This window comes from Leuciscus leuciscus, assembly GCF_965113295.1.
Source record: "Leuciscus leuciscus genome assembly, chromosome: 14".
Lineage (NCBI taxonomy): Eukaryota > Metazoa > Chordata > Actinopteri > Cypriniformes > Leuciscidae > Leuciscus > Leuciscus leuciscus.
The window spans coordinates 14,145,514-14,165,364 of record NC_138738.1 but is presented as its reverse complement, the minus strand read 5'-3'; the positions used below and the strand labels follow the sequence as shown (position 1 = coordinate 14,165,364).

Below are 19,851 nucleotides of genomic sequence, written 5' to 3'. Positions count from 1 at the left end.
GATTATAACACATATAAAATCAGTCTAGTATTATTTGGTTACATTTTATATTGTGATTTCACTGAATTAACTTGATTTATCTGTACCATTTACATCTCTGGAAAGATTACAGAAAAGAAAATTAGAGGGGGTGGTGGTGAAGAAATTATTGCACAGGGAGTTGCACAAAAAAGAGACTCACTATGAAATAATTTATGTCTAATGAGAGGGGCAAACAGTCACAGAATTTAGAGCAGGCTCAATCCTGCAAAACTGATGCGGATGTGGAATACAAGAGAATAGCGTGTGGTAAGGAGAAACAGAGTCTGTGACATCTGCCAGATGGGGGTATGAACAATCAAAGGATATCGGATTGTTCAAATGAAGATCACGATTAATCAGAAAATTGATATTTTTACTGAGTCCCATTCATTAGAAAATCAAAGTTCTAATGAGTCCTTGAACCATTGCCCGATGCACATCCAAGCCTCTTCAGAGTTATAAATACTGGCCGCTTAGCATGATGGCTTGCAAGTATATCACCTTGATTGCAGAAGGCATGTCAGGCACATCATGCAGTCGGACATTAAAATGCGCAGCCCTGACTACTCCAACCATTCTTATCTATCTAAACATGCCCTATTGTTATAAACCTCACATAACACTCCTCCCTCCTGTAAATCAAAATGAAATGTTGTGACTGATGTCAACTGGCACTCACTGCATTTCCCGTCCACCGTGGTGTCTGACTGTGGAGGTTAAAGATGCATTTATTATTGGCGGTGCAGAAAATCCTCCTCATAAGTCTCTTATTCATTAAAGCCTGACACCTCACTTATATTCAAAATGGCTGACGAATGAGCTGGGCTCTCAAAGAAATTATTGAAATGGAACAGATAATTTGTCACACTGATGCATAATTCCAACAGCACCTTCATATTTATTTATTTGCTATATTCCTTCTATACCCTCCTCCAAGAAGATATCTCTTCCATTTGAGCAAACCACTCTCTCTCATACGTATGTTTGCCACAGAGAGAATCACCAATTTGGTATAGAGAGCCTTTCTATTCACATCCGTCTTCATCCACATGAGGTAAAAATCCATGGGCTGAATTAAAGACTGCTGATCCTGAGAATATTTCACATCAATCACCTAAAATGCCAGGTAAATAAAGGCATCTAAAAGGACCTCCATCTACTTATTTCCATCAAGATAGCTTACAAGCACTAAAGCTAAGACACGTGCTGTCAGGAGGCAATGTGTCTTGTACCCTGTAAACCCCCCTCTCGCTACGTTATTAACAATATCAAGACATTGTAAAGGTAGTAAAGATTGTTAAAATAGACCATGTGGCAGTGGTTCAACCTTAATGTTGTAAAGCGACGGGAATACTTTTTGTGCGCAAAATACCAAAAATAATGACTTTATGCAACAATTTCTTCTCTTCCGTGTCAGTCTCTGACGTTGTAAACACAGTGCGCTTCCGGGTTCTACGTCAGAAGCTCCTGCATCAGCTCACGTGAACAGCTAGTGGTTTTTGGATATTTTAATCTAAAAATCGTACATATTGTGCCATTTAAATCAATTTTATTAATAATTGTATTCAGCAAGGACACATTAAATTGATCAAAAGTGACAGTAAAGATATTTACATTTATAATGTTATAAAACACTCCCATTTCAAATAAATGCATTCTATTCGTTAAAGAATCCCCCCCAAAAAATTCAAAGTCTCTACAAAAATATTAAGCAGCACAACTGTTTTTTAAATGGACAATAATAAGAAATGAAATGTCATTTACTTATAATATTTCACAGCATTGCTGTTTTTACTGTATTTTTTATCAAATAAATGCAGCTTCGGTAAGCATAAGAGACTTCTTTCAAAAACAAACAAAAAAAGTCGTACTGACTTTTGAATGGTAGTGTACATTTCTTTTCTTTAGTATTGTCACGATGCGGTAGAAAGAGGGAGGAAGCAGGATCCACATGCAGCACACTTTATTCAATAAACTGAAAACAATACAAGGACTCAGACCAGGAACAGGACTCAGGAGCAGTACAACCAACATCAACAGTAACACAAGAACTCACAAAGACTGGACTAAAACACAGGGCTTAAATACAAGGCAAAACAAGCTAAACAAGATAAGGGGGCGTGGCTAATCTGAAACACCTGGGGAGACTAATAAACATGAAAATACAGGGGAACACAGACTGATGTCACAACATAGCCCCCCCCTTTATGGGCGGCTCCCGACGCCCATCAAAACCGGAAACAGTTCGGGAGGGTGGTGAGCGGAGGCGGTCCCGGGGGAGGGATGGAGGGCCAGGTCCGCGCAGGGAACGGGACCAGGGAACGTGGGCCATGGAATGAGGGCGGACCTGGGCCATGGAACGGAGGAGGGCCTGGAGACTGAGTGAGGACTGGTGGCCAGGGGAAAGCAGACTGTGCAGACGGCCATGGAGGTGAAGACCCTTCGGGCGGCCATGGAGGTGAAGACCCTTCGGGCGGTCATGGAGGTGAAGACCCTTCGGGCGGCCATGGAGGTGAAGACCCTTCGGGCGGAGACGACCCTTCAGGCGGAGACGACCCCTAGGGCGGAGACGACCCTTCAGGCGAAGGCAACCATTCAGGCGGCCAGGGCGGAGACGACCCTTCAGGCGGCCATGGTGGAGACAACCCTTCAGGCGGCCAGGGCGGAGACAACCCTTCAGGCGGCCAGGGCGGAGACAACCCTTCAGGCGGCCAGGGCGGAGCTGGCTGAAGAGGCGGCCATGGTGGCGCGGCCTCCATGGTCCAATCGCGGGACCTACTGCCCCCCCCCCCCCCCCCCCAAAATTTTCTTGGAGACAGTTACGGAGTCATAGGTTGGGGCAGGCACCGGCTCAGGAACAGACACCGGCTCAAGAACAGACACGTCGGCGGCCATCTTTGGTGAGGACTGAGGTTCTGGCATGCCGGTGGCCCTCTCAGGTGAGGGCTGAGGTTCTGGGGTGGAGACAGGCTCAGGACTGGGCAGAACCAGCGGCGGTAAAGTGTCTGTGCTGGACGGGACCAGCCGCGAAGGAAGCTCTGGACTGGACGAGACCAGCGGCGAAGGAAGCTCTGGACTGGACGGGACCAGCGGCGAAGGAAACTCTGGGCAGGACGGGACCAGCGGCGAAGGAAACTCTGGACTGGACGGAACCAGCGGCGAAGGAAGCTCTGGACTGGACGGGACCAGCGGCGAAGGAAACTCTGGGCTGGACGGGACCAGCGGTGAAGGAGGCTTTGAGCTGGGCAGGACCAGTGGCGAAGAGGGCTTTGAGCTGAGCAGGACCAGCGGTGAAGAGGGCTTTGAGCTGGGCAGGACCATCACAGACTCTGGCTCGGCGGGCATGACGCTCTCAGTCTCAGGCTCGGCGGGCATTACGCTCTCAGTCTCAGGCTCGGCGGGCATGACGCTCTCAGTCTCAGGCTCGGGCTCGGCTGGACTGGTGTGAAGCTCTGGCTCGGCTGGACTGGCGTGAAGCTCTGGCTCGGCAGGACTGGCGTGAAGCTCTGGCTCGGCAGGACTGGCGTGAAGCTCTGGCTCGGCAGACGCAACGTGAACAGTCTCTGGATCGGCAGAAGCGATGTGAACAGTCTCTGGCTTGACAGGCTCAGGCTGGAAGGGCTCGGGAGCGATGGTTCTCTTGGCAGCGCGAGCTGACATCAGCGGGGAATCAGCCACGCTGGAAACAAGTCCTGGATGGCCATAGACCGATGCGATGGCTGGCTTGATGGTTGGCGTGACATGGAGAAACTTAGGCTCGGCTAGGCTGAAGTGAAGGTACTCTGGTTGGACAGGCGAGATGTGAACTGACTCAGGGGGTACTGTGAGCTTGCGGGGTGTTTCATTGGCCAAGCCCACAGTAAAAGCCGAACCGGTCAGGTAAAGGGCCAGGTCAATATATCCTTCTAGAGTCCAGCCGGTATAGTCGTCAGGCATCAGCTGAGCGATATCCGCATTCAGCCCGCTCCAGAACAGGTCCATGAGCTCAGTGTCATCAAGTGATCCCAGATGACAGGTAGCCGAGAAGTCCTTCACATACCTCTTAATCGGCTGGCCATCTTGAAAAATGGAGGAGAGAAAGAGGGAGGAAGCAGGATCCACATGCAGCACACTTTATTCAATAAACTGAAAACAATACAAGGACTCAGACCAGGAACAGGACTCAGGATCAGCGGCACAACCAACATCAGCGGCACAACCAACATCAGCGGCACAACCAACATCAGCGGACATCAGCGGCACAACCAACATCAGCGGCACATCAGCGGCACAACCAACATCAGCGGCACAACCAACATCAGCGGCACAACCAACATCAGCGGCACAACCAACATCAGCGGCACAACCAACATCAGCGGCACAACCAACATCAGCGGCACAACCAACATCAGCGGCACAACCAACATCAGCGGCACAACCAACATCAGCAGTAACAACACAAGAAGTCACAAAGACTGGACTAAAACACAGGGCTTAAATACAAGGCAAAACAAGCTAAACAAGATAACAAGGGGGCGTCGCTAATCTCAAACACCTGGGGAAACTAATAAACATGAAAATGAATCTTAAATCGAACCATTAACAAACTGGAATCATTAAGAGGCATTCAAGCCGAAATCGTTTTTTTTTTTTTTTTTTACAATTCCTATCCTCCCAAGTCAACACAGATTAATATGTATGACAGATACTGTATACCTAATGAACCATCCCCTGTTTTCCAGATAACCATTTCAACTCTAACTTCAGTAACATGCATGTACAGTAGAAGTGTGTAGAAGCACAATCACTGACGTGTCACATATTGCTTGCTACAGATATCTTGCTATGTATTAAATCATGCATGTCTCAAAGAGCTTAAAGCTGAATGTGTGTAAAAACAGTGGCTTTCAAACTAAATTTAACTCAATCAAAAGCTTCTCTGTGCGTTCCCACCTGAGTCATTAATACTTTATATCTACACAACCAAAATCACAAGAACAAAAGTGAAGGAAAACTACAGTGCTTTTCTAACATTTAGCCCAATTCTTTTGAGCTCCAAATGATGCAGCTGCAAAACAATAGAAACAGCCGAGCTCAAGTCAAACTCCTTTCCAAAAATAAGCACTCAAACGTGGGGTCAGGTCCCCAGGTCTGTGCGCATCTAGGCCACAGGGTTACCTTGATGGCAGTGGAGGCAATCTGGAGGTGGTGCAGTTTTCGCAGAGTACTCTCTCTGTCTATGAAGTAGGAGGCAGCCAGCTGGTGCAGAGCCTCCAGAGTCACAGCCGTGCCATTTGAGTCAGTCAGGTCAGCCGTCCGGCTTAGCCTCCTCTTGTCCACAAATATAGTCAACGCCTCCTCACCTGCAACGAGGGCAAAGCAACATAAAAGAGTGAGGAATGCTGGGGAAAAGGGCTTCATAAAGGATGTTCTTTGTGTTGTAAGGAAGAGTGAAGCAAGGGAATTATCTATTCAGCGAAACTCTGGAACACAGACTACAAGAAGGGAATAGAAGATGGAAAATGTATCAAAGTTTTTTTTTTTATATATATAAATTTGATAAGTTAATTATTCTGTCATTAAAAAAACATTAACACTTTACATAATGCTCAACAGATCTTGTTTATGATGAGATGGGTTTATATGAAAGTATATCAATTAAAGATAACATTCATGTTAAAGTTTTTAATGAAATCTTATTAATACAGCAGCTGTCAATTGATTAAAATGTTTAATTGCAAATAATGCTGTGTAATTATTAAAGTTCAACAGGTTGTGTGGATGTTGCATGTAGAAGAAAATATACATATATTAAGACACCAGAAAGTAGATTCATGCAACAGAATTCATAACAGTATGTCAGTTAAAGATAAAGTTTCATGGTAAAGTTTTTAATTAAATCTTATAAATACGGCTTTCATTTGATTCAAATATTTAATCGCAAATAACTTTGTGTAACTATTGAGTTTCGGCAGGTTGTGTCGATGGTGCATGTTGTAGAAAATATACATAATTAAATACACCAGAAAGTAGATTTATGCAATTTTCTAAAAAACTGTCTGAATCATTTAGTAAATTTATCTTAATGCTCTATTTTTTTTTATGATTGTTTTAGATTATTGGCTATTGTAGATGTCAAATTTTCTATCCCAATTAAACTATAATGATTTAAACTGTAATGTGATCCAACACTTGCATCTCATGTCATTGTGTACCAAGACACATCAAAAGAATCAGTTTTTTTTTTTCAATGGAAATGGAAATTCTGTAGAAATGAACAGGTATCTTTGTTGAAGTACCTCCGAGTGTAGCTGAAAGCAGAAAGTGAGTGCCATATTTCCTGATGATGTTCTCGGTAATGGCAGCGAGGGTGGGTCTGCGGCCCAACTGTCTGATGGTCTGCATAAACTCTGGATCGAGGGGTAGAGCCACGCCATTGTCCTCTCTCTCCAGAGCCAGGCTGTTCACCCTCCAGCGCCCAAACTCTCTGCAAGGTCACGCACAAACACACACACATACACCCTATTTGGAAATGTCCTTCATTTGAGCCACAATGAACACAGGAGGGAAAAATCCTGACAATCATTTTTTCAACATCTGGGAGAGTTTGTTTTAGAATCTGGTTCAGTGTAAGCCACTACAGTTAAAGTTTCTCTGAAATTGGAGTTCTATATATTCCCCAAATGAAAAAGAAAAGCAGTTTAAAGAGAGGTCTGAGAAACCTTCACGCAGCTTGAGTACAACGCATATTCGGTTAAGACCTGCTGAGGAGAAAATGCGATGACTGCATGACCCCGTGCCAGCAATTCAAATCATATTATGCATTCTCTTTATTTTTTCCAACCTCAGGAATTGCTCTGGCCTGCTTTAAAAGCTGTTGTCCTCTACATAATGGTGCAATTTGTTTTTAGTTTTTTTCTTCCAACTTTTGCACTGAAGAAGGGCTGACTGGGAGTAATCAGCAACAATGGCAAGCTTCTTTCTTTCACAAATAAAAGGCCAAAGGAAAACAGTTGGAATTTCGTTTGACAAAATAAGTTGCCACTATGTCTTTCATTTACAGCAGCAGCTGCTCAGCACAATACAATAAAATGTTCCTTATATAACGTTCAGTGCTGTAACTAAACTTAAGTAAAATAAAAAAGTACGCAACAAGACTGTATGGCTGTACTGAGTTAGGTAGGATATACTTTAAGAGTATGATCATCACCGTATTAAGCCAAAAGTCAAATGCAGTATGCATTGCAAAACACAAAACGAGAGCTTTTAATATAAAACTTTAATACTATATTTCATAAATATTATCATTCAATATAATATCAGGGGACATTAATAGAAACATTTCCTATGTAAAATAGAAAATAATCCTAAAATCCTGCAAAAAAAAAAAATCTTGCCCAACTAATAATGAGGTAAGATGACCTTCAACCTCTTGTTCCAGCTGTTATCTGATTTTTGCATGTTTTTATTTATTTATATTTTTTACTTTACTATATGGTTAAACATTAAAGTTTCAGTAATGTAAAATACGAAATCAAAGATTGTTTTTAAAATCAGATACACTTCGTTCACTCAAACTGAATAAAATACAATGACTGGAAAATCACAAAATCAAAGAAATAGATCTGAAAGATCCATTTATTCCTTTTACGCTCTGTTCTTCTTCCTATTACTTTAAAACAAGGAATAATCGGTTCAGTCTGAATTTACAGTCATTTGTGGTTCCTGTAACAATAGAATAAAAGACTATAAATTCAGAAGGAATGATTCTCAATATAATAATAAGGGAACATAGTTCAGGGTCCAATTCTCACTATTAACTAGTTGCTAATTAGCATTCATGTTACTAGGATATTGGCTGTTTATTAGTACTTATAAAGCAGATATTTTGCATAACCATATTCTGCATCCCTTATTCCAACCAAATTCCTACCCAATACCCAAACTTAAAGGGATAGTTCACCCAAAAATGAAAATGCTGTCATTATTTACTCATCCTCAAGTTGCTTCAAACTGTATGATTTCTTTTTTTCTGCTGAACACAAAAGATATTTTGAAGAATGTCGGTAACCAAACAGTTGATGGACACCATTGATTTCCATGGTATGAAAAAATAAATAAAAATACACAGGTTTGGAGCAACTTGAGGATGAGTAAATGATGACAGAATTTTCATTTTTGGGTGAACTATCCCTTTTACAGCAACCTTACTTTTAATAAGCAGTAATCAGGAGTTTATTGAGGCAAAAGTCCTTTTTTTATCTATTTATCTTGCACAAACAAACAAACAACAACAAAACGTATTTTCCACTCCAATCTAAATCAATTACTGTATCCACGAATCCCCATCAACAGAAAAATGTTGGTACAAATACACAAATCAGAAACCTCAAAACTGACTGAAAGACTGAAAAAAAAAATCACACAAATGTTGTCACAAATGTCACATTTCAGGACAGCATACCCTAGGGGGCATCTTGCCTCATTATACCCTATATTGCAATAAATGGCTTGCTAAGTGTGTATGTATCTAAATAATAACAGATGACACTTATTGACAGCAGAAAGGAAGAGCAGCAAGGACAATGAGACAAAGAAAGACAAATGTAGAGAGAGAGGGAGAGAAAGAGAAAAAAATGGAGAGAGAAAGAATGATCGACACTGTGTCAGAACAAAAGTTTTTGATAGACAGTTATGGATGGAGTTGGAGGCTAATCCACCACTGGGCCCACGCTAGAGCCTCACAGCAGGAGAAGGCATTTTGAAGAACTACCTGCCAGGCTTCCCCACAGAGACCCACGGCTACATGGAGTCAACGGTGAGAACACGCTCCAGAGGAAGCAGTCTGAAGCCAAAGGGAGACTGAGAGTGTCACAGTACAAGCAAATGAGACCAGCTTGTTATGCTGTCGGAAGCAGCGCTATGTTTGAAACATGGGTGACTGTTACATTCAGTCTTCGTTAATAGGAAAGAGTCAGATTTATGCAACGTTTTTGCAGTATTATGCAATACACTCTATGGTGAGATTTATGGATGGGTTACATTATTCAATTATTAAGCAATTATTAATTAGTTTCAAGTAGGCTGCAAAATTAATGAAAAAATTACCTGTACGTAAATTCTGTAATACATTGCGCCTTGCTAAACCACACTTATAGAAACAGGTAGAACAGAATGAGTAAAAAGCTGTTAACACATAACACGTTCTTGCGTTCAAAAAGATTTAGAGCAACCGAATGGAACAGAATACAGGAGTCTCGAGACCAATTTTTAAAAGTTTAATAATTTTTGACACGGCACAGGTAATTTCTCACTACAGTTTTGAAAAATTAGGTAAGCAAATAAATAAATAAATAATTAGAGAGTAGGAACAACAACTGTGTCTATCCAGTCAGTATTAATTTGTTTTAATGGAGTAAACAATATCAAAGATTCTCACAAATGCATGCTTAATCACTTATATTCATAACTGCATGCAACAAAATACAGATACACTACTGTTCAATAGTTTGGGGATGTCCAGTAAGATTATATATATATATATATATATATATATATTAGTTTTTTTGTTGAAAGAATACTTTTATTTAGCAATGATGCATTAAATGTATCAAAAGTGACACATTTATAATGCAACAACGTATTTTGATAAAAAAAATGCTGTTCTTTTGAAATTTCTATTCATCAAAAAATATATCAAATCATATATTATGGTTTCCATAAAAATATTAAGTAGCACAACTGTTTTCATCATTGATTAAGTTTCTTGAGCTGCAAATCAGCATATTAGAATACATTCTGAAGGATCATGATCAAAATCTTACCGACCCCAAACTTTTGACTGGTAATATTCTGTAAGTTTGCAATTCATTAATTACAAAGACCATGTATAATTTGTAAAGTAATGCCATTTGCATTTGTGCCCTGCATTGAAACTACATTTGCAGGTTATTTAGCATTTTTAATAGCTTTTGCGGCTGTTATTCCGCTGTTGACCCACAAATATACTATAAGTGGTTTAATCATTTAACACACTCACAGTCAGGATGGATGGCATTTGTGTCCAAGACTATCAGTGTCAGGCTGATAACTCAAACAGTCCATAAATCTAGAAACTCACGTAATAAATGCTTGCTGCACAAACATGTCAAATGGTGTCAGTCTCTGATTGAAAGCTCGGTGGTCTGGCAGCACTCATGGAGGAAGCCAGGTAGATGCACACTTCTTGCAACACACAACCGAAGGGTAAAGAAAAAGTGTCGGTACTCCTGAAGGTTGAAATCGTGTTCCAGGGCGGTCAGAGTACCGGCAACATGTGAGAAGTGCCAGTACGCAAGAAAAAGTGAGGGTACGTACATATTGATTAAAAAATAGAAGTACCGGTACTGTGTACCTGTGCATACCGGCCCACCTCGAGCACTGCACATGACTATGGATGGTATTGGGAGATGAACTGCTGTTAAAGGGTAATAGCCATGTGTTCTCAAGAATAGTATTGAGCGGTAATGCTGACACATATGTATATGTATATAATTTTTTTAATGCTTTTGAAATAAGTCTCTTATGGCCACCTAGGCTGCATTTATTTGATCAAAAATACTGTAAAAAAAACAGTTAATAATGTGAAATATATATGGGCCTCTGACGTGAGTTCACGAGAGCGCCACGACGCATGCGCGAGAACTGAGAAGATGACGCAGATGGGTCTCAATGTAGTGTTTATAATGGTTCTAAAGTGTGCATTTCCTGGATGTCCGAATCGTGAGAAACCAACGGGAAAACGTAAAAGTGCCTTACCAATGCAGCAAAATGAGTGGCTTACCTTTCACACTTACCCATCAAATGATCGTGAACGCCATCTTCTCAGTTCTCACGGATGCGTTGTGTCGCTCTCGTGAACTCACGTCAGAGGCCCATATATATTTCACATTATTAACTGTTTTTTTTTACAGTATTTTCAAATAAATGCAGCCTAGGTGGCCATAAGAGACTTATTTCAAAAGCATTAAAAAAATTATATACATATACATATGTGTCAGCATTACCGCTCAATACTATTCTTGAGAACACATGGCTATTACCCTTTAACAGCAGTTCATCTCCCAATACCATCCATAGTCATGTGCAGTGCTCGAGGTGGGCCGGTATGCACAGGTACACAGTACCGGCACTTCTATTTTTTAATCAATATGTACGTACCCTCACTTTTTCTTGCGTACTGGCACTTCTCACATGTTGCCGGTACTCTGACCGCCCTGGAACACGATTTCAACCTTCAGGAGTACCGACACTTTTTCTTTACCCTTCGGTTGTGTGTTGCAAGAAGTGTGCATCTACCTGGCTTCCTCCATGAGTGCTGCCAGACCACCGAGCTTTCAATCAGAGACTGACACCATTTGACATGTTTGTGCAGCAAGCATTTATTACGTGAGTTTCTAGATTCTAGATTTCTAGATTCTGGGAGATGAAATGAAGCTCTAGCATAAGTTCTGCCGGGAAGACTCAATTGTTACGTCACTTATTACTTTCTCATCTATCCAATCATATTCCTATACTTGTGGTATAAAAGATTGGTACTTACACACGTCTGAGTTCGCAGATGCTGACGCTTCAATTCACCTCCATCCTCCCCACCACCACCAAGATGGGTATTTCTCTCCATCCCCCCCAACACCACCAGGATGGTCTCTTCCCTCCATCCACCCCACCACCACCAGGATGGTCCCTTCCTATACCTTGCAGGGGGTCGGCTGCGCCCCTGCCTTCATCTTCAGGCAGGATATGCAGATCCGGACCCTCGGATTGCAAGCTACGCCAAAGAACTTGATTGCTTGTTGGGCTATTAATAAATGTTAATTGTTATAGTATTTATTCTCCCGAGTCTTTCTGGTAGAACTGCTGTTAAAGGGTAATAGCAATGTGTTCTCAAGAATAGTATTGAGCGGTAATGTATATGTATATTATTTTTTTAATGCTTTTGAAATAAGTCTCTTATAGCCACCTAGGCTGCATTTATTTGATCAAAAATACTGTAAAAAAAACAGTTAATAATGTGAAATATATATGGGCCTCTGACGTGAGTTCACGAGAGCGACACGACGCATCCGTGAGAACTGAGAAGATGGCGTTCACGATCATTTGATGGGAAAGTGTGAAAGGTAAGCCACTCATTTTGCTGCATTGGTAAGGCACTTTTACGTTTTCTCGTTGGTTTCTCACGATTCGGACATCCAGGAAATGCACACTTTAGAACCATTATAAACACTACATTGAGACCCATCTGCGTCATCTTCTCAGTTCTCGCGCATGCGTCGTGGCGCTCTCGTGAACTCACGTCAGAGGCCCACACAGAAGAAAATTAATAGTTGAATAAAGTCGTTCTTTTTTGGGGGGGTTTTGTGCACAAAAAGTATTCTTGTCGCTTGATAAACTTAAGGTTGAGCCACTGTAGTCACTTGCACTATTTTAACAATGTCTTTTCTAACTTTTCTGGACCGGCAGATACAATTACCTAGCAGCCCATGAAGGAGTGAGCCAGCTCTCAGATTTCATCAAAAATATCTTAATTTGTGTTCCGAAGATGAACGAAAGTCTTCCGGGGTTGGAACAACATGAGGGTGAGTAATTTGCATTTTTGGGTGAACTAACCCTTTAAGGCAGATGCGCCGTACAACATATTAGGAATACTTTTAGCTGTGTTGCTATGTGTCATGAGAGGAAGCAAGTGAGTAGCTAACACTGTATAGAGCGAGCGTGAGCGTCTTGCTTATTAAACCCATCCAACAAACCCATGTCATTTTTTGACATAACGTGCCACCCAGCATATCCGGTTAAGTCACCGCTCGCCACTGATATATATATATATATATATATATATATATATATATATATATATATATATATATATATACTGAACTAAATTATACTGACCCCAAACTTCAAACCGGTATATTATAAACTGCTTTCACCTAAACGTGTCTCCTTGTCTCATGAACCTTTAAAATATGCACGAGATGCTGATAAAACAAGCCAAATGACATTTTTTATATATATATTTCAATAAAATGCCCTTTATTGCCAACTACCAGCTGTGTTTGTATTGTGGTCTTAACTTGATTTTTAATTCAAGACTAACCTGAAGCAAATTGAAAGCTGCTACACCTCATTAGTTGTGTTTATCAAACACTTCTTCATGCTAACATTAATCTGAAGTAAACACGCTCATTAGGGCCTCACTCATTCTACAGCATGAGTCATTTAGGACTTCGAGAAACTTTCCGGACCTAAAATTAGAGCTAATTGGTCAACAAAGGACATTCGCTCTTTATTCAGAGAGTATTTCTTCATACTAAAATATTAAGCCATCAAAGCCCCAGTCATCATCACTCCTGCCAGTTGTGAGATATGACTTAAACTACGCACCTCTGTGCACTTCCATCATTCAATTCCCATAAGGGAAGTCCAACAGCTCATCTCTCTCAGTCGAGCTCTGGCCCTGATAAACTGAACAAGGAAAACAATCTACCATAGCAGCCAGTAGGTGTTTTGTCCTTGATTGTGTTTCCAATGCAAGTGCAAGCATACTCAGGGGATATACATGTCTTGAAACATAAATAATGAGACGATTAGCTAGGGCCTGACGCTACTAGCCTGATATCTCTCTCTACCTCTCCTTCTGTCGATCTCTCTCTCCCTCTCTCACTCCCACCCACCTTCTCTCGTTCTCTTATATATGGTGAATTAGGATTCTGGGAAACCCAGTCTCTGTTGTGTATATTTCGTGCGCAATTACAAGCAAGTCTATGATAGCTTTAGCATATTCTAACTGGGCTGTCATGTGATAACGCCCTATTTGTTGGAATATTTTGGGCGTGACAATGGAAGTAAATTGTAAAGGTCAAAACTGCAAAACAATGCTCTAGATTACCACAATTCACCCAGTGTTGATCTAGGTTGCAAGATGATTTGATTACTTTTAGAAATACTGACCCCTAACTCCCCCCGTCATGGTACCCAAGGTCGCTGTTAAGCGACCTTGGGTACCATGAGAGGCACTTTATAAGTCCAAGTTATTATTATTAGTATTATTACTTCCCTTGGTGATGCAAAAATAAACAAAATTACTAGCCATATTTTGTCTAAAATGTGAGACATTCGAAATTAATTTCTTGTTCAAATAACTTTTGTATAAAAGCAATATCACACTAATCATGCTTTTGGATTGAAATTAAATTCTCCTTTGCACTCCTAAAAATAAAGGTTCCATAAGAAGGAGTTTTTTACAGTGTTGCCATAGAATAATATTTTTTGTGTAGGCTACTTATATAACCTTCCAGTGAACAGTTCTAAATAACCATTTTTTCTTAGAGTGAAGAACATCTGAATAATCTGAAAGTAGAAAGTCTCCATGGATGTTAATGGTTCTTCATGGAACCATTGGTGCCAATAAAGAACTGTTATTTTTAAGAGTTTACCTGATAACATACAACTGGCGAATGAAAATATAATAAGGGCAAAATAAATCCAACAGGTGTGAAATGAAACCATTTCTTTCCATGAATGAAAAAATTAAATAAAAAAATTGTCAAGTATGCCATACCGGAACCCCTTCATGTGTTTAATTTGAAATTCCACACTGGTGAACATCACAGTCTTTGCCCCAGTTTGATTTTCAGGACAACACTGAGATATTCTTTGATACGGGTGGTTCAAAGTATTTCTACAGAACCCAGCTGTCATTAATGTCCTGTACACAGCACACACACGACTGCATTAAGTTAAATATCCCTCTAAAATAGCACAATGTAGAGCCACTAATTGAGCAATCAATGATCTGAGGCTTTTATGGAGAATGTTCAGACATTATTGTCGTTAGGCTAAACATTTTCCGTCTAAAGCTATTTGGAACGCTGAAGATTCCGGAGGCTAATAGACCTCTAATGCTTCAGGCATTAATAACACTTATGACTTGTACATGTTTAAGAATGTATGATAATTCAATTATATTTATTCATCTTAAACCCTTTCAGAAGCTTTCTTAATTGGAAATATTGATTTATTCAACATTGTCCTCATTCTAAGCTTTACCCTCTGGTGAAAAAAAAATAAAAAGCAGCAGTCTGGGTATATGCTATGGTTGTATATGTTTCTAATTTTAAGATTTTACAAATCTCCCTTTAAATTAAGATTAATTACATTAATCTAACAAAAAAAATGTTAGACCTAACCTTATGGATTTTACCATTTAACTAAGTCCCTTAATTATCTTGAACAAAAATGATCTTCTTTTGTTTACAGTCCACATATAGCCTTTACAGACTTGTATACTGAAGTAATGACTAACTAATTAAGAAAAGGGTAATTAAGTGGTGCATCAACACGATCACATTAAGGGAGGCGGCTTTCCTTACAGCTCAACTCTCCTGCTATGGATGTATAATTAAAATATTTGATTTAAATATAAGCGGCTCATTTAGCATCTGAAACAAAAAGCAAATAGTTTAAACACAACCATACATTGGAAAGTTGCAGAATATCTCTGTTGTATTTATTTATTTATTTATGTATTTAAATATTCCTAATACTTTTAATTCCAGTAAAGGACTGAAAGTACACATGTTCTGTCGAATTCTAAAATGAAAAACATCACAGACTCTGCTGACTTTAAGTTCCGTTCCAAAGTGCAGGAAAACTTCAGCAAGACAGTGTTTGCGTGGGATAATTACTGCTTATCCTCATTGTTGCTCACACAGCTCTGGCTAAGCCGACAATTGCTGTCACCTTGTGCTCGGGGAGCTTCGCTATTAGCATCTCCGGGAGGAACAAGCGAGCACGTACAGTATGTGCTCCGGCAACCTTTTCCGCTGCCATCGGCTTGTCCGCCTCACCCACCCATCCTTCCGTGCAGAACCCTCCCATCATACACTTGTCAAGCAGCATATGTCTGGTGTTTTATGGGATCCCTTTCATGCATCTGACAGGAAGGATAGACACTACTAAGTCTTTACAGTACCCTTGGGCTCTGTTCGACCTTTGGAGGAAGGTAAATGGGGAGAATGAGAATATAACATATGCCACAAATTTACCTTTAATCTATGTCACCGCACACCTACCTATGTTACCACAAGCATGTTATGAATTTGTAAAAAGCAAGGTGTGTTTCCGCAAACGCAAACAAACTGCGGATGCTGATGATGTCCAATTTTGAGGTGAGAATGGTTTGGTGGGGATTTATTATCCTGACGGATTTTACAACCACGCAGGTGGGACAGCAGCTCAAGTTTTGCTGTTTTATTTACAACGATTGTGTAATGAACACGGTTTTGCGTCAAATATAAAGTAGCACTGGACTATGAAAAAAAAAAAATAATTCTTGGTGGAGTGTGTTTTACAAGAACACTATTTCATTCTTTCTACTTAAAAATGTCATGTATAATCCAAAGTGTTACTTGGCATTTCTTTGTAATTATTTGTGAAATCTACTAGCAATTTTGAGTGAAAATTGTTTCTACTTGTTTTTCCTCACACACTCCATTTCTGCTTTTAAAGAAAATATGACAGAATGTCTGACACATGCACACACACATTATCAAGGCTTATAAAACTGTTCCAGTGTCACACATCATTATCTTTTCTCAAATGTCTCATTCAAGGCAAAGAGTGTTAAGAGGCCAGGAAGCAGAATTGATTCTTTCTCAACTCAGATCAACGCAGATGCAAACTTGTCCCTCTCTGTACTGCCAGTGTGAGAGCAAAGTACTTAAAAGTCATTCAAAAGGCACAAGGGATGTTGGGATAGGAGCCCTGCCTAGCATGCAAAGTAAAACTATGTGCTTAGACACGCGCACCCCAGCGCTCGCACACACATACGCAGACAAAGCTGCGGGTTTCCACCAGCAGGGGGAGATCTGACATTGAGAAAGCACAACTGTACTTTTGTTGACTCCTAGTCTGTCTCTGGCAAAAAATAAAGCCAGTGGAGCATTCACAGATGCACACGTATGTCGAGGAGAGAGTGTCTGACTAACCCCAATGTTGCCATCTCCATCTGCGCCTGGCAGCGTGGTCCAACGGCCCTGCCAAATGAGCGTGTCAGTCAGGTTCAGTTCAGCCAACTCTTTTCCAGCTTTTCTCTCCTCCCCTTTTGGGCTGTTTATCACTTCATCTAATCCTCAGCTTTAACTCAGCACAACTTCCCTCAACACCTCACCTCACATCAGTTGCGACTAATAATCTGGCATTAAAAGTTTTTAACTGCTCTTTAAACTTGAAAACAGCTGTGAAGTAACTCCTCATGTGCAGATGTTTCCCCAACATCTCTCTCTCTCTCTCTCTCTCTCTCTCTCTCTCTCAATATATATATATATATTGCTTTATTTACATAATCTCAATTAATTGCATAGTTGTATCTACAACAGCGTTTTCCACTAGTCCAACCATGTAGTAATTTGCATGTGGAAGGTTCTTTTCTTTTGTATTCCATGTGAAAGCAAAATGAGCCAGCCTCCATCAAAGTATCTTGTTAACTTTTTTATTAAACAGTAATATGTGTTCAAATAAAATGAAAAAGCACCATATATTCGCATATCATTAGGAACACATTCTAAACATCACTGGCAATAAATAACAGAAGTAATTATCCAACTCACCTGTAAATCTTGTATTTGGTTGTGAAGCCCTGTTGATAACGCTCCACAAATTCTGCAAATTCCTGTGAGTGATGAAAAGGCCCTTTATCTGAAAGGAGCCACCCAAACGGACCAGCGGCATCATGGGAGGCTGCCACAGGGGCTAGAACCCAGCAGTGAAGGCTTAGTACAACACACACCCATAGACTCATCAGATACGCCAGTCTAAAATCAGTACACTGGCAGCTCATGCTTCACCCTGCGACTCGACATTCTCTCCGAACTTTCCTTGCCCTCTGAAACAACAAAGACAACACAGTGAATTCAAGTAGAACTGTGTCCTGACACCTCTTTTTTTCAAACACAGTAGTAAAGACAGTTAAAGTCCGGGGTTTTCAGTCTGGGGTCCCTAAAGTATTATAAGTCTACACCGTTATGTATAATATATAGGTATATAATATACTACATAGGCCTAAGACATAAAGTTTAAATTATTATGACATTTCTATTAACTCATTTTTAACTTTCTTACTATTGTTCTTTTAAGCATTAAATAATGTAGTAATGGTAGCCACTGTTCTTATTAAAATCCTTTATAAAGTGATACTGAAAAAATCTAGCTTCTTTAAGATGGAGGTCCCTGGGTCCCTGAATCTGGCTGGGGGGTCCCAGATTGAAAACCTTGACTTAGTGTATCTTATAAAAATAGAATTAAGCTATTCAAATATATTTCCATACACAGGCATGTAACAATATGCATTATATTGTCATTTTTTTCTGCTATTTTCCATCCAACCTGGGTTTTAGAAACATCCTTCTCATTAATAATGTTAAATCGCATGCATTTTCTCTAATGCAAATAAAAGGATTATGTAGAGATCATGCTTGTAATTATGAGTATTTTCAATTATTATTATAAAAATTAGTTAAAATAGTTCATTATAGTTAAACTTGTTTAATTTAATGATTAGGCTATAGTTATAGTAAGTTTAGCCTACCTTTTCTAGTTGTCCGATGTTTCAACCACTGAAGTCAACAACCTCTACAGTTTCACGATTAAAGGCAAATGATTGTAAACGCAAAGCATAGGCAAATTGTTGAGGGTGACCTTTAAAGATTTGGCTCAGTTCAACTTGTTTTAAACACCATCGCGATGCGAGAAGAGCCTTGGAAACCCAGCATCCAACTCTCTCCTTCCACTATGGTGTATATTTCCAACGTCTTGTGCCGTATAATCCGGGTGAACAGAAGAAAAAAACTATCGTGATTAGAAGCGGTCGCCCTGTCTTCACTCTTCTCTCTCCAAGTAGACGGGTCTCTTATGAATTGGAAGTTACGCTGAAGCAATCCCATAACCATTAACGACTGACGCGATTAAAGTCTACTGTTTCCCCTCGATATAGTAACTTAACCCGGTCCCCAAGAAGCACTATATAAATGCAGACTCCAGTGGTCCACTGCAACTGCGCGTATGTCGGATGCTCAAACTCGACGGTTCCCATACACACCATGAAAAAATCCTATTTATTTCAGAGACAAGCCTCCTCCACTCCTCATTGGCTGTTCCTGAGCAAGAGGGGCGGGGTTTCACTGCTGAGAGAATGTCGCTACTTTGTCAGGGTGACAGTGAGTTTGAACATTATGTGCTTGTTATGAAAATAATATTGTGCTTATTTATGAATGGGATATTTATGATACAAATAGTAGCCTACTCGAGCTGCAAGATTTATATTGTATTATTAATTCGACACATCATTACTCACATAGTCTAGCTGATAGTCGTAAACTATAGCCTATTTGAAAATTGCTTGAATTGAGATAGGCCTATTGGGCTTACTGTACTCTTGGGACCCAGGAATAGACTTTTGTCCATACATGTCACATGTCACAACCTGGGTGTCTGTAAAGAGCACATTCAGGACTTTTCAGAGATACCAAAAGTTTGGAGGTTTCACCATGACAAACAATTTATCCTTGGTCTTTAAAAATGCCTGTTTTTAAAATGCCTGACATTAATTTAGTGATCAAATGTATCACTTTTATGGAAATATGATAATATATCAGGAAAACGTTATGGGGTTTAAAAAAAAAAAAAAGAATTTCTGTTACAGTGTTCTGGGCATTGATTTCATACATGTCCACTGTAGAGAACATCAGGACTTAAATCATATTTATCAGGCATTTTGGGAGACACAACAAGTGAATATGGAAATAAATTATACAT

General features: G+C 40.1%; 1 protein-coding gene across 1 annotated transcript in view; it reads right to left on the bottom strand.

Annotated features, from left to right (window-relative positions):
* Nucleotides 1–19,141, bottom strand: part of brinp3a.1 (bone morphogenetic protein/retinoic acid inducible neural-specific 3a, tandem duplicate 1) — a 33,208-nt gene extending 14,067 nt beyond the window's left edge. Inside the window, exons 1-4 of the mRNA XM_082137392.1 lie at nucleotides 18,626–19,141; nucleotides 17,649–17,923; nucleotides 6,300–6,487; nucleotides 5,179–5,363 (exon numbers count right to left, since the gene is read on the bottom strand). Of these exons, the coding sequence (XP_081993518.1) occupies nucleotides 5,179–5,363; nucleotides 6,300–6,487; nucleotides 17,649–17,878 (603 nt within the window). The 5' untranslated portion in view covers nucleotides 17,879–17,923; nucleotides 18,626–19,141. The remainder of the gene's footprint in view (nucleotides 1–5,178; nucleotides 5,364–6,299; nucleotides 6,488–17,648; nucleotides 17,924–18,625) is intronic.
* Nucleotides 19,142–19,851: the final 710 nt, after the last annotated feature.